The following is a 16,274-nucleotide window of genomic DNA, read 5'->3' on the forward strand; positions in this document are numbered from 1 at the left end:
ATTTTAGTTCAACAAAACTAAATTTTTATGAGAGAAATAACAAATCTCATACGTGTTTTAGATATTTGTAATATAAAAAATTTAAGTATTATTTAATAGTTATAAATTTATATTTTTAAATATTAAAATATTTAATTTAATTTTATATATTTTAATTTTGTTTATTTAATTATTAGATTGAGATTTATGTTAGCGGGTTTAGGATTTATTTTAGAGGATTTAGATAATTTGCATCTCCTATTAATTTATTTAAATAAAAAAACTTCAAATATATCCATGAAAACTAAATTTTCAAAAAATTTAGAACTAATTCAGTAATAACACACATAACAATATTTTTTGTTTAAGGTAACTCTTATTCGAAACAACATTTATTAAAAGTTGTCATAAATAGGTAAAGATAATATTTTTGACGAGTTGCTCTTGAATAAGACAAAGATAACAAAATTTTTGGCCACCCACAAAAATAATTGTCTTTGATATCTAAAACAACATTTATAAAATGTTGCAATATAAAAATTTTAAGGCAATATTTTTAAATAAAAATACATTTTATAAGGGTTGTCAAAAAATTGAATAAATAACATTTATAAAAAATTTCATAAAATTGTTCATATTTTCACCAATTATTTTTCTAATAAAATAACTTAAAAAAATAAGAACAAATGTATCATGTATGTGCTTCAGTTCACTACCCTAAGTCCTAACACTTCAGTAATCCATCACTAACGGCGACACACTCTTTCCTGCCAATCAAGGAATTTCTAACAGCGATAGCAGCTCTCGATCGCGATACTCTCCTCCACATATAGTGACTACGTGGTGCTCTCCTCTACGGACGTCGGCGCGGTTATCTTCTCCACGCACGCTATTCTACGACGACGGCACGGTGCGCTCCTCGTTCTGCACTGAACCACCACCATTGAGAAATTCCTCTTCCTTCTCTCCTCCTTCTCCTTCTTCCTCTTCTTTCTTTGTCTCGCCTCTTCTCCGCAAACTCTGTAAACAAAAATACCATTTTTGGTGATAGTAGTGCCTTGGCTCCTGGACGAGTGCGTATTGGTAAGAAGCTTTTGAATTTTATTATGAAAATAGAATTTTTAAATGCATTGATTATGTTTATAGGCATTTTAAAAAGTTTTTTTAACTCTTCACATACTATTTGTTTTAATTTGCTTTCTTAATTGTACTAATAATAAAAACTTAGACATTATTTATGAATTTGTTATAAGTAGGTATACCTTTGTAAGCAATAACCACTGCACTTTGTAATTTGAATTTCTATACGTGCTAATAAATAATATAATGTGCAAAAATAACTGCAAATAAATTTTGATAAGTGTTGTTTTAGGTCTATGAAAAAACAACTTAAAAAAATTTAGATAAGTGTTGATTTAGATATATGAAAAAAACCAAAAAAATTTATATAAGTATTTCTTTAAGTATGAAAAGGTAACTTAAAAAAATTGGTCAAGTATTATTTTATGTATTAAAAAATACAATTCATAAAAAATATTGTCATAAAGTCTTTATTAAAACATTGTATTTGGGTCTTCTAAGATAACCCTTACGTAGAATTTTTTTATTATTATTTATTTTTTTGTAGAAAAGACAATGTTTCTTAAAGGTTACCATAAAAAAAGTTCTTTTTGATACATAAAAGTGTTGCCTTAAACCAAAGGTAATGGCTATATAGCCAATTTCCTAAAAAATATTGCGTTTTATTGAAAAGTATTGTCTTTGATCAAAAGCAACACTTTTTCTTATTATAGGCAACTTTTTAAAAGGGTATCTCAGTCCAAATTTATTTAAATGACATGACAACTATTTCTAATTTATTTATGTTGATGGTTATTCTTATAAATTGTTGCTGAATTTGATCCTAATTTTTTTTAAAATTAAATGTAGAATATATTTAATTCAAATAAAAAATTTATAAAACAAAATTAAAACAAAATAAAATTTATAATATTTTAAAATTTTTTTATAATTTTTAAAAATAAAAAATATACTTTACCCTATTAAAAGATAATTTTTTAAGTAAAATTCATGTAAAATATTGAACATCTATATAAGTAAAATATTTTTAGAATGTAAATATACTTAAAAAAAAAGCATATAAAAATGATTCAAAATTTCTCTAATAAGTTGACCTTAATTTCTTTCCGAGTCATTGGCGATTACTCTGGTCTGAGACTCTCGGTAGTCTACTTTGACTTGAATTCCAATTACTTTATTTCTTGCTGCTTTCAGCCTCTAGAAAAAGGTGCTGTGCTGTGCTCACTTGTTCAATTGTAGGTAGTCATAAATTTTCCATGCTATCTAAAAGGAAATTCACTCTATCTCTCTTCAACTAAGTCGTTGAGTCCATTAATTACCTGTCAGAATCACAAGCCATCCTACGCCCTTTTTCTTTTCTTTTTTTTATTTTATTTTTTCTTTTCAAAATATTTAAAATACAATAAAAATCCATCAAAATTAGTTTAAAATTATTTTATTTTATACTTATTGATTATTTTTTATAAATATATAATTTTAAATTATTATCTTTTTAACATTATTATTTTTCTTTTTATAATGTTTTGTTTGCTTTGTTTCTCTTTTTTGTTAAATCATATCATGACGTGTAATACCATTTATTTATCATGTTGAAACTAATGTGACTCTTTAATGGATAATGTTACTTATATATTGTTTTTAATTTCTTGTCATAATGATAAGAAAATTCTTCTCAACCAATATGAAAGATAAAATAGAATTCATAATAAATAAAGTATAGAGTTCGTTAATTTGAGTCTTACATTTTATGATTTTCTTAGACAACGATTTTATAGTTAAAATATAATAAAGTTGCTTCAAAAAGAAAACATACACTAACAAATTAAATAAATTATTTTGTTTTAGAGAGAAATTTGCTAATTTTTACAATAAAGAAGCTAAAGAAAAAAAATTATTTATGAATTTATCTTTTATGTACATCGTAAAAATATTTATGTATATAACTAAATAATTATATAAAATATTTTATATTATCAAAATATTAAAATTAACTTCAAATCTTATAATTATTCAATATGTTTCTATTCTTTGCCGGTTTTTTATTTAAATAAAAAAGTTAATTATTTATCACTTTAAATACGAATACAAAAGTATACTATTTTGTTTATTTAGTTGTAATTTCGTAATTAAAAAAATGAAAATAAAAAATTACATTTTCGAATAGTTAGACTGTATTTAGTTGTATTTTCGTAATTAAGAAAAATGAAAATAAAAAATTACATTTTCGAATAGTTAGACCACGGAAAATGAGACAAAATTATCAATTATTTTCGCACACTTAAACTGCGAAAACAAATTATTTTTAGATTTTGATTATTCATTACATTTTTTTATTGTTAACATATATAAAGTTGCATCTTTTTCGTTGGAAGTATCTTAAGATGATTCTCTCAATTTTTTTTGTAATTTATTTTTTATACCACAAATTAAATATAGAAAATTTCAATTGATTTGACCTAAATTCAGATAAAAAAATAATTTTGATTGTTAAAAGTTACTTTTTTTATAGAATTAGTGAAATATCATATTGATGAGACATTGTATAAAAAAAAAAAATCACTTTAATAAAGATATTAAAAATATTTTTTTTAAACATATTTATATGTGTCATATTATTATTAGATATTTTTATTAAACTGATTAATAATTTACTTTTTAATAAATTAGAACAAAATCGTTTTATTATACCAACAATAATAAATATAATTATCTGCATTATAATTATTAGACCCAATTTGATCTGATTGATTTATACAATTTAAATCAAATATTTTTAAACTTTTTTATAAAAAAATAAATATATCTTTGATTTTTTGTTTTGTAGATATTTAAATTCTTAAAAATTTAAAAATACAATTAGATCCCTAAAAAAATTAGATTTATTATTATTATTATAAAAAATATCGATTTTATTTTAATTTATTAAAAAATTAAAAAATAATCAATTCATTAATACGTCCCATCTTTACAAAAAAACGATTTACACATCTTTATCGAAAATAAGAAAAAAAGTTGTTTGGTTTTCTATTTTATTCAATTATTAATCCAACAAACATCCACACACATACAAACTGTTTTCGCATTGAGTTTGAGTCCGTGAAGTCGTAAAACTTTTCTGTCTCATAGTTGATAATTTTATTTCGTTTTTATAGTTTAGCCGTGCAAAAATACCGTCTTTTATTTTTTTATTTTGATAATATAACTAAATACACAAAATAATATATTTTTGTATTTGTATTTATATTTAAATTAGTAAATAATTAATTTTTTTACTTAAATGAGAAAAAGCCATTCTTTGCCTTAAGAAATTAATTAGACGTAATTTACTCTCTGATAATAACTGTTTCCAAACAAAAGATATACCTATGTATTAAGATTTAAGAGAATTTTAAAAAATATTTATATAATTGTAAACAATATAAATTGACATAACTACCCTACTTACATAAGGATTAAGGAGTATATAAAAGAAGTCGGTATATATATAAATTAAGTATTTAATTATTACGTAACGGTAACGACTTTAATTTTAATATAATTATAAAATATTTTATATAATTATTTAATTATATTTATTTATTAAATGATTATTTAGTATTTTTGTCATCAATATAAAAAAAATTATTTATATTAAAATGACGTTTTGCAATTGAACCAATAAAATTATTTTTTATATTCAATTATATTAAGTGTATATTCAAATCAGCTATTAAAATTAGTTATTAATATAAAATAAAAAAATATAAGAAGCCAATATAATTAATATATAATGTGTATAATAGTGATTAACACAAAAATAAACAATATTTTTAAAATTAGAGTAAATATGAATAATTTTTATTTTTAATTCATATTAATATAAATACATATTAAAATAAATTAAATTATATATATATATATTTATACACATAAATACATTAATAATTAATTATAATGTACCAATAACATTTTTATTTTAGATTACATGAAAATAAAATTTCCTGGTAAATTGGCTGCTGGAAGGAAAGTAGTGGGTACTGGAAACACACGTCACAATCAGAAAATTGATAAATAATTCTTGCTTAACCAACAGTATTTAGCAGCAACACAACTACCTTTGGCCATTCTGGTGGCTTTAATTGAACTCACCTGCAATTTCAAGCACACTTCAACTTCTTATATCCCCAATTCCCCATCTTCCACATTGCTTCAATTCATCCTCAAAAAATGGCCACAATAATGTCTATGTCTTTCTCATCTCTTGATCTTTCCTCTTACTACCACCTCATCTTCACTCTCTTGGCCTTCCTCTTATCATGCCTCATTTTCTTACTCACTCACCGAACCAAATCCAAGAAACTCAACCTTCCTCCGGGTCCCGCCGGCTGGCCTATCGTCGGAAACCTCTTCCAATTCGCCCGCTCCGGCAAGCCCTTCTTTGACTACGTCAATGACCTCAAATCAATCTACGGTCCAATCTTCACTCTTCAAATGGGGACAAGAACAATGATTATACTCACCGACGCCAAGCTCGTCCACGAAGCCATGATCCAGAAAGGCGCCATGTATGCGTCAAGGCCGCCGGAGAATCCTACCAGGACTATCTTCAGCTCTAACAAGTTCACAGTTAACGCCGCCGTTTACGGACCGGTTTGGAAGTCTCTGCGGCGGAACATGGTTCAGAACATGCTGAGCTCCACCAGGCTGAGGGAGTTCCGTACCGTGAGGGACAAGGCCATGGAGAAGCTCATCAACCGCCTCAGAACCGAAGCAGAGAACAACAATGGCGTTGTCTTCGTCCGCAAAGACGCGAGGTTCGCGACGTTCTGCATCCTCGTTGCAATGTGTTTTGGCCTCGACATGGAAGAACACAAGGTGGAGAAAATAGATCAAGTGATGAAGAACGTTCTCATAACTCTGAATCCAAGACTCGATGATTACCTTCCGATCCTGAGTCCTTTCTTCTCGAAACAGAGGAAAAGAGCGCTGCAAGTTCGAAAGGAACAGGTGGATTTCATTGTACCGTTGATTGAACAGAGAAGAAAAGCTATAGAGAATCCAGGCTCCGACGAAATCGCAACAACGTTCTCATACCTTGACACACTGTTCGATCTGAAGGTTGAAGGGAGGAAATCTGGTCCTTCAAATGATGAATTGGTTTCCCTCTGCTCAGAGTTCCTGAACGGGGGAACGGACACGACGGCGACGGCGGTGGAATGGGGGATAGCGCAGCTGATTGCGAATCCGGAAGTCCAAGAAAAGCTTTACAGAGAGATAAAGGAATGTGTTGGGGAGAAGAGGGTGGATGAGAAGGACATAGAGAAGATGCCGTATTTGCATGCGGTGGTTAAGGAGCTTCTCAGGAAGCATCCTCCAACCCACTTTGTGCTAACACATGCTGTTACTCAGCCTACAACTTTGGGTGGATATCATATTCCCCTTTTTGCAAATGTTGAGGTCTACACCCCCGCCATCGGTCAGTAATTAACATTCATTTTCTTCAACACTCTTTTGGATTTGTGTAAAAAAATATTAATGTTAGCTAATGATTGGTTTAAAATAATAAAATTTGATGGCATTTTAGCACTCCTCATAAAAATATAAAAAATGTTTAGAAAAAATAAGAAAAATTGGTTTAAATATTGGTTTACAAAAATTGATTTTTATACTTTTTCTTATTAACAAATTACTTCAATTTTATGTATGTATTTGTCTATACATCAAATATTATTATTAGTGATATTGTATGATCAGGTCATTTTGATAATTAAATTTAATTAAGTGGGTTTAATAACTTAAAGAATTAATAACAACAAATTTTAATTGAAGGAAAAAAAAAGAAGAGAGAGGGAGAGAAGCATAAAAAAAGAAAAAAATTATTTAATTAAATTTAATTACAAAAATAATTTATTTACCTAATATTTTTTTATTAATATTATAAAATTGTTTTTCAAAGATATACTTCAAAAGTTTCAAACTTGTTCTTCAAATTTATTCTCTCTGTAAGAGCAGAGTGTATAAATGCTTCTTGAGTTTATATCCAGGAGCGAGTTAAGTTGAACTTTAGAAAAGAGTAAAAAAAATAATCGGAAAAGTATAGGTAGATAATGAAAATAATAAATAATGTAAACAATAGATATATCAAATATTCAATTCATTAGGAGTGCGGATAGTTATCTTAATATTAAGATTTAGATGGATAATTTGGGGTGTAGTGTGTTTTTATTTTATTAGACCAATTTTATAGTTTATTGTTCACATTGTTCACAAAAGTCATTGTCTACCTAACAAAATCCAAAATGATTTTATAAAAAAAAAACTAAATAAAATTTTTGAAAAGAGTTAACCTGAACCATCATTATAAGAAAATGAAATTTGGGTGTCGTTCTCCTCAAGGAGGCTTCATAACGTGTCTTAATTGTTACTCAAACATCCTTGCGTTGTTTGTGACTCCTCTTTCAAACTAACAATAATATTGTTCATTCTATCTATCATTCTGAAACGATCTAACATAATTTTTGAGAAAATTACTATAAAAATTTGATTAAGACATCTATAAATATTCATTAGCGTTATTCATATTGTATTTGTGGGACATATATATAGGTGAGGACAGAAGGCTCTGGTCAAACCCTGAGAAGTTTGACCCAGATAGGTTCATCACAGGCGGTGAAGAAGCAGACATAACTGGAGTGACTGGAGTGAAGATGATGCCGTTCGGTGTTGGGAGAAGGATATGCCCTGGTTTGGCCATGGGGACAGTGCACATTCATCTCATGCTGGCTCGGATGGTTCAGGAGTTTCAATGGAGTGCTTATCCACCTGGCAAGAACATCGATTTCTCTGGCAAGCTTGAGTTCACTGTGGTCATGAAAGAACCTCTAAGAGCAATCGTCATGCCAAGACCTTAAACAACAACGATCTGTATACGATTCCTGATTCCTTATTTTTCTTGTACTCAGATAGCACTTGTGAGTTGGAATCGCATTTTATTTTATAATAAGGACCTAACGAATATACAGTGAGTATAAGAAAAATCAGTCTTTACGAAAACATTTCTTAAAAAAAATTATTATATCATTGTACAATTTTTGGTGGTTCTTCTTACATAGTGATATGGCTGTATTTTATTATTTATAGATATACCATGTTTGTGATGATTTATAAACATGCAGCTCTCTAAGCGTTGTATCCAATTGTTACAAACTTAAATTGGAGGAACTTTGGTTTGTGTGTCTAATGAGTGTTTGTATTGAGGCAATTCAATTCAAGTTGTGGATTTCTCACCCCAGTCTCACTTGAGTCAATTTTCATTTATGGGATGCTTTTCTGTGGTACAAATTTGATGATGAAAACAAAGACAATGTACCCGTGTAGCCAATAAACCTTTTTTTTTATGTATAAGGTAAAATTTGGACTTCTAATACTTGTTTAAATACATAAATAAACTGACCACTCGACTAATTTAAATTAATTGTGACCAATAAATTTTATTAGATTTAATAAGTAAATATAGTTTTAAAATGGATTGAAAACTAATATTTAGTGACAACCAATAATACGGCCATTACATCTCAAAATTAATTAGAATCACATCCTCCCAAAATTTTGGTATATTTTAAATTAGTATCATTATTAAAATGTATTAATGGTCTAATTGATTTTTAAAAGATAATTATTTTTTAAATTTATTTCTAAAAAATATTATTAATTAAATTAGTCTTTTAAAAGATTATAAATTAATTATTTTTATTTTTGTTTTACTTCATTAATAATTTTTATTAAAAATTAATAATATAAGATATTAATTAAAAATATATATAATATCTAATATATTTATAAAAATTTATCAATTTAACTCAAAAAAAATTTGAGATGAATTCATACACCGATATTCCAAGTGTTTAGAACAAAGAAGGGAAAATATGCAAAGAATAAATCTTGGTGTAGAGAGAAAAGGAAACTTTTGACCGAAGAAATTGTATTCTATACAAAATATGAAATGTACAAAAGCAAAGCTTTTACTCTCTTCACTGCACACTTATATACCGCTGCAAACTAACCTCAGGAGTGATAACTAACCAACACTAGGGCTGGCAAAGCAGGTGGGCGCTCCAACTCGCACCGCCTAGATCAGTATCATAAATGGAGCAGATTAGTCCATTCCATCCATTAAAGTGAGTTCATAATGTTAGTCCACCCTGATTTATAACGAATTAGCAAAATAATTCGCTTAATTCTTTTTTTAATAAAATTTATTAAAATTAACTAAAAATAATAATTAAAAAATTAAATATAAATAAAAATAGTTAAATTATAATATAATTTTTTAAGACTCTTATAAGATCAAGAACCATTATTTACTAGTCTTGATTTTAGTTTGTTCATTATTCTCTACAAACTCTATTTTTCAATTATGTAAACCCTAACCCAATATAATCTAACGATATTAAATTGAAAAATTTTATAAACATATTCATTTAGTGTCAAATTAAACATATTAGGTATCATATATAGTTAATATTTTATATCATTAATTATTGACAAAAACTATTAATAAAGTGACGAAAAAAATTAATTTATAACTTTTGAAAAACTAATTTGATTGGTAAAATTTTTTAAAATCGAATTTGAAGAACGAATTATTTTTAAAGGACTAATTTCACTAATTTATAAACGAGTTAAACCAATTGAGAATCAGTAGCCAAGCTAGTTTGGTTCTTACTCAACCATTTTGTTTCAAGTCGTGGCAAACTAAAGAACCGGCCAAAAACAAGTGAATCAAAGGAATTATGCCAAAATGACATCGTTTTAGACAAAAAAAAAATAGCGAATAGGCATGGCCATAGGGGTGACAAACGCGCAGAAATTTATCGGGCCGGGCCGCGTAACCTGTTAAAAAATGTGTGTTGGATTGGAAATTTGAAACCGCCAAACTTAAAAAGTCCGCCTAACATACACCGTCTAATCTTGTGGGCTTTGGTGGGACGGGATAAGCTTTCCCGTCGGGCTAGACATTTTTTTTGTTAGAGTCATTTTTTTACAAATTTCTATGATATTATTGATTTACAAGAAAATGAAAATGATAATTGAATGTGTTCTAAGTTATATTTTGAATTATGTTTATGTTTGATTGATTATAAACTTGAAGATGTTTAATTATATGTTTTGAACAATATTTGTTTTGCTTTGGACAATGTTAGTTTTATTATTTTGTTTCAAAAAACTTGTTTATAATTATGTTTATTACATATTTATAATTATAAAGACTTTAATATTTGTGAATTTAAAAATTATAAATTTATTGAAATATTTAAAAAATTATATATATTATTTAATATTTAATCATTAAAAAAAAGAGATTTGACGAGTTTGGCCCGTCAACTCGCTAGTCCGCCATTAGGCAGAATGGAGAAAGAACTTAGAATCGCCTCACTAAACAGAATGAATCGGACTAACCCGCGAGATAACAGGCTTTTAGTGGAACGAGATGAGACGGAACGGACTTTTCTGTTTGCCAACCCTAAATAGCAATATCTTAATATCCTTTCTTGGTTTCTCACTTTCTCCCTGTTAGAATATAATTAGGATCAATTAGGATCAATTAGAATTATTTAGTATATCTGAATATTTATTATAGAATATTACGTCTTTATTATTACGATTCTCTTAGCCCCTATAAATATCCTTCTATATTGTATTATTCCAGACAACTTGAGTAGACAATTTGAATAGACAACTTGATTACACTCAATAATATATCATCTTTTCTCTAGTTAAGTCTCTTGTTTCTAACACTCCCTTTCAACCGCTTCTCCCCATCAAGTTTGCTATCGTTTTGGTTATCGCAGCCGTGGTTCTCTCGTCCTGCTTCCGATGATTTTCTCCTTCCCCTCTTGCCTTTCAATCGTCGTCTTCATCGCCTCTCATCATTTTTAATTTGTCGTTGTTACTTCATTGCCTCTCGCTTGTTCTTTTGGACGAAACGAAAGTCTCTTGTCCTTCTCTTATCCCTTTATTGTTGTTGAGTTTTTTGTTGTTATAGTTGTATGGATTTAGATGTTTAGTTGTTAATAACCAATTTGTAATTACTTATTCTGTTGTTCGATTAAGCTTGTTATTGCTGCTATTGTACACTTACTAAATTGTAATGGTTAGTGTTGTCATGCATGATTCATTGAATTAATTGTTAATTGAGTTATCAATTAATATAAATTTTTAGAAAAATGTATTTTTTTTACATTATTTAAATTCATAATTAGAAAATATGATTTTTTTTATTAACATATTCATGTTTACTTTTTTTGGCCAAAATTTATATTAGATTCCAAAATTTTGATTGTTTATTGCAAAATTGAGTGTAATTTAATTTTATAGATTTCATAAGAAAAACTTTAGCTATGTATAAATTTTTTTAACATTTAATTAAGATATAATGATTTTAAAATAAAACGTGTTAAACGACTAACACAATTACATATTATGTAGTTTTAATTGAAATTATTATAAATTAACATAATCTATATATAATTTGGTTCATTTATTTTTAAGGTATTATTTGTTAAATTATTTAATGAACAAAAAAATCTTCATGTTTTGATCGATGACAGGGTTTACATCTAGTTTTTAATGGTTTCTGGCTTTGTGCTGTACACTTACTTTTTTTGTTAGTTGGAGGAGCAGGGCAATTCGCCATTGGTAACACTTACCAATTACCATCCATTTAATGCTCCCAAACATAGAACAAACATCTTCATTATGTCATGTGTATGGACCACTTTCTCTCCTAATTTTGGCAGCATTTACAATTTCCTCTCAATGATGTTAACAACTTTCAAATTTTTGCATCTTAAGATTTTGTTATACTTTCTCATTAAGACATTAATGTGAAAAGTATTTGGGAAGACCGAGTTTATATTTTTTTTAATTATTATTATAAAAGTTTCTTTAATAAATAATTTATAAATTTTTTGTAAGTGATTATTTGACTTAGTTTTGGGGCATGATGCACAATCACTACTATTCACTAAGAAGTTAGGCTAAGGAATAATATTTTTTTTTTAAGAGTAAACACTAAATCCAATTTTTGTTCATTTTTATGAAAAATAAGACGTTTTTTGTCCTAAAAAAAAGGATATTTCGTCCCTTAATCTTTTTATTTTAGAACAATATGACTCTTTTGTAAAAATTTTCGTTAAATAGTAATGAAAATTATTTTTGTAGGAGTTTTATTTGTAATTTGTGGGATTTTAAACTCCATAAAATTTTTCGGGCCTGCTACACATACAAGCTTACAAGCAACCAAGTTGGCCCAGCCCAAACACGAATCACGCGCATGAAAGAGAGATAAGATGCCGCGTCCAAATCACGCGCTCAGCATTTGAACGGTTACGTATGGGAGACTCTTCCACTTCTTCCACTTCTTCCATTTCTCAAGGCACTTTCAAAACAACGAAACCCTCTCATTTTCGAGCGAAAATCAAGTTTCAAAATATAGAAATCGTAGTTCGAAAACTGCATCAAAACACCATCAACCTCTCTGTGAAGAATCTGAAGAAAAAACAAACCAAGAATACTCAACGTAAGTCCATTAAAATACTGTATATTTTACTTTTCTTCTACGTCGTTCTGCTAGGGTTTACTATTACTCTTGCTTCTTTGTTATACGTCGTTCTTCTAAGTTATACGTCGTTCTTCTAAGTTCTACGTCATTCTACATTGTTATTCTAAGTTCTCTTGCTATTTTTGTTGAATTTTGGGGGTTTATTCCGTAGATTCGGGGGTGTAAACTGCTTAACCTTGTAATGTGGCTTTATATTAAAGCATGGTTGAGTGATATCTGTCTGATATCTATATGTATGTATCTGAATAATATCTATGGGTGTATCTCACTGTAATCAATGGGTGTATCTTGCTTGACATCTTTGGGTGTATCTGAATAATATCTATGGGTGTATCTCACTGTTATGAATGGGTGTATCTTGCGAATATCTTTGGCTGTATCTGACTCATATATATGGGTGTATCTTACTGTTATCAATGGGTGTATCTTAATTGTTATCAATGGGTGTATCTGAGTCATATATATATATGGGTGTATATTACTGATATCTTTGGGTGTATTTTTAGTTTCAGAGAAAATGGCAGCAAGAAACCAAACCAAAGACCTGAAATGTGCCACACATCTCCTGAATGATAAGTTCAGAAACATGACTGAGGAGAAGAAGGCAATTGTGAGGGATCTTGGATTTGGTGGGTTGATGCACATCCCACCACTGAGGGTGGATCACCAACTCTTAAGGGAGCTGGCAAAAAACTTCAAACTTGGGGAGAACAAACTGAAGACAGGATATGGTTCTTTCCATATAACCCCAAAAAAAATAGGTGATGCGCTTGGCATCAATGCAACAGGTAATTAGCTCAAAATTATAGATGTATATTAAGTTTTTGCTTGGGTGTATATTAACCTGATGCTTGGGTGTATTTGAACCGACTTGAATGCTTTGTTGTCTTCCTTTTTGTAGGAGATCTATTTCCTGAGAAAGTTGACTATAAGAAACTTTCTGATGATGACAAAATAATTTATAGAAGATTCCAGGGTAAGACCCTCAAAAGTCTTACCGATGAAATGATGGAAATCGGCATTGGCAACGAAGAGGAACGCCTGATGTTCAAGAGGATATTCATCCTCTACATACAGATGGCGTTCCTTTTGCCAACGACGATAAACAAAATATCGCCTGTGCACCTGGTCCCGATTTTTAAGATGGACGGCATAGAGGAGAGAAACTGGGGGGGGGGGCATGTTTTGACCTTCATGATCAGGGACATAACAGACTATCAAGAGAAGAAGAAGAAGGCAATCAATGGCTGCCTCTTCGCCCTGATGATAATCTACTTTCACCTTTCAAAAAACAAAGGGAAGAACAGGGTTGAAAGACCACCAAAGCCATGGATTGCCAACTGGACTAAGGAGCAGTTGGTGAAAAGAATGAATGAAGAGAGAGAGGAAATTTTGGTGATTATCATAATAAGTTGGTGTACTTTATTTACCCGAATGGTGCTAACTAAAATATCTCATATTTCAGGGGATTCTGAATTTGGCAGAGACAAAAGAAAAAATGAGAAAAAAAGAAAAAAAACAAAAAGAACAAGAAATAAAAAAACAAAAAAAAGGAAGGCGAGCTCAACATCGTCTTCGGAGACAGAAACTACCGACAGTGACACTTCTACCTCTGAGTCTGAGGCTCAAGAAGACTCGGAGGATTCGGGAATTAAACACCCCGTCAAAAAGGGGAAAAAGTAAGTACCATACTTGGGTGTAATTTCTTTTTTGGTTTGGGTGTATTTTGTTTGTCCACGTTGGGTGTATGTAGTTTATTAAGCAGGGTGTGTTTCGTTTGCTGCGTTGGGTGTATATTGTATACTCAGTTGGGTGTGTCTCGTGAATTCAATTGGGTATATTTTTAGTATGTTCTAAATGATGATTGTTTGCCTGCAGAATGGACTCAAGAAAAAGAAAGCAGAGGCAAGAGGACTCAGATTCTGATTCAGAATCTGAATCTGAACCAAGTGACGAGTAATGTCCTGAAATTATTACTCCTTTCTTTTGGCTTCGTTATAAAGATTTCGTGTATTAACTGAAGCGTCTGTTATTGACTTATAGGAGCGAAGAATCATCACCTAGGAAGAAGGAGAAGAAAAAGAAAAAAACAAAAACAACACCAAAAGAGTAAGCACTTCTTTCATTAATATTCTGTGATAAAATTAATTTTTTATTTCTGATTGGTACTGTTTTTTTTTCCACCCAGAACACCACAAAAAAAGAAAAAAGTAGTTGTGGAGGATTCACCTCCTGAAGAAGATCAATACTTTTACGGGTACAGTACCTCGTAAGCTATCCTACGGTCTATCATCGTAATTATTTTTATTAACGTCTTATTTTATGAATGTAGTGAGACATATGAAATATCGAGTGACGAACTCGATGAATTGCTAGGGGAAAACATTCATAAATCTGCTGCAGAGGGGTATGTCTTGTTGTGCTGTGTATTTGAGATTTTGGTGTCTTTTGTTTGCTAATAATTGTATCTTGTTTCGCAGGGACAACCAGGCTGACCTGCGATCGACAGAAGGTCGCAATGTGTCCTCTGAAACGTAAGAAGCTTTATTATTTAATAAATTCTTGTTATCGTGATTTGGATGTATTCTGTGAAACAATATGGGTGTATTTTGTGCATCAAGTTGGGTGTATCTTGTTCACTAAGTTGGATGTATATTTCTTTTGAATAACATGAAATCTGTTTAGACTACCAGCTGTCAACTTGGGAAGTGATGATACTTCCTCTCAAAGACGCACAGAACAGAATAGTGTAAACCAGCCGTCTCAGAGCATGTAATTTCTCTTTCAAATAAACGTTACTTTTCTTCTTCTAATAACTTCTACTTCTAATTCTGTATATATTTTTTTTAGAAAAAAAAGCCCTTTATTATTTTATTCAAGAAAAAAAAGGCAGCAAAAAAAAGCAAAAACTGCAACTATGTAAGTTCTCAAAAAACAAAGCCCGTCTTCTTTTTGAATTGTTCGGGTGTATTTGTTGACCTTCTTTGGGTGTATTTTAGGTTGACTCCGGATGATTCGAATATGATGGTTGTTAGGGAACAAACGCCGTCGGAAGCGCTTGCAATGTGAGTTATCCAAGAATATTTCAACCTTATAACCTTATTATTTTCAAATACGTTGTTAACCTTTCATTTTTATTCTTGTTTAGAGTCCCAATCCAGTTTTTTTGTGCCGCCATCCCAGCAAACAACCACTGACGCAGATTCCGAACCAACCCCTATGCTACAGATTGAAGGGGCTACAGAAACGTAAGAAAATAGTATTGGGTGTATATTTGTTTAGGGTTTGGGTGTATATTTGCTAACAGTTTGGGTGTATACTCTTCCTGATCGATTTTTTGTAACTGTGCAGCACTCCTGAAACCCCCAAACAACATCAAGAAACAACACCCAAGCTTCCCCCAGCTCCAACAAAAATGTAAGTTAATTAGACTAGAATCAATCTTTGCTTGTCATCCTTATATACTTATTCTTACTCTTATTCTTATACATAATGATGCAGTCATCCAGACGCCGAGGACGCTGCTGCCCTGTTGATGATGGCACGGACAGCAAGTTATGTTCCTAAAACAGATCCGGGGATGCCATCATTCAGCCTCGGATTGATAGATTCA

At 29.9% G+C, this 16,274-nt stretch overlaps 2 protein-coding genes across 2 annotated transcripts; both read left to right on the forward strand.

The window, feature by feature from the left end:
- The first annotated feature begins 5,155 nt into the window (after positions 1 to 5,155).
- Positions 5,156 to 8,317, forward strand: LOC130951271 (cytochrome P450 77A3-like). The gene is made up of 2 exons (XM_057879919.1): positions 5,156 to 6,514; positions 7,645 to 8,317. Exons 1-2 carry the CDS (start codon positions 5,266 to 5,268, stop codon positions 7,947 to 7,949), a joined length of 1,554 nt encoding a protein of 517 aa, XP_057735902.1. The 5' UTR covers positions 5,156 to 5,265; the 3' UTR covers positions 7,950 to 8,317.
- Positions 8,318 to 13,247: 4,930 nt separating this feature from the next.
- LOC130950094 (uncharacterized) lies at positions 13,248 to 15,730 on the forward strand. The gene is made up of 8 exons (XM_057878646.1): positions 13,248 to 13,449; positions 13,959 to 14,016; positions 14,540 to 14,617; positions 14,705 to 14,770; positions 14,994 to 15,068; positions 15,142 to 15,195; positions 15,347 to 15,433; positions 15,661 to 15,730. Exons 1-8 carry the CDS (start codon positions 13,248 to 13,250, stop codon positions 15,728 to 15,730), a joined length of 690 nt encoding a protein of 229 aa, XP_057734629.1.
- The last annotated feature ends 544 nt before the right edge of the window (positions 15,731 to 16,274 follow it).

The sequence above is a fragment of the Arachis stenosperma genome, chromosome 9 (assembly GCF_014773155.1).
Source record: "Arachis stenosperma cultivar V10309 chromosome 9, arast.V10309.gnm1.PFL2, whole genome shotgun sequence".
Taxonomy (NCBI): domain Eukaryota; kingdom Viridiplantae; phylum Streptophyta; class Magnoliopsida; order Fabales; family Fabaceae; genus Arachis; species Arachis stenosperma.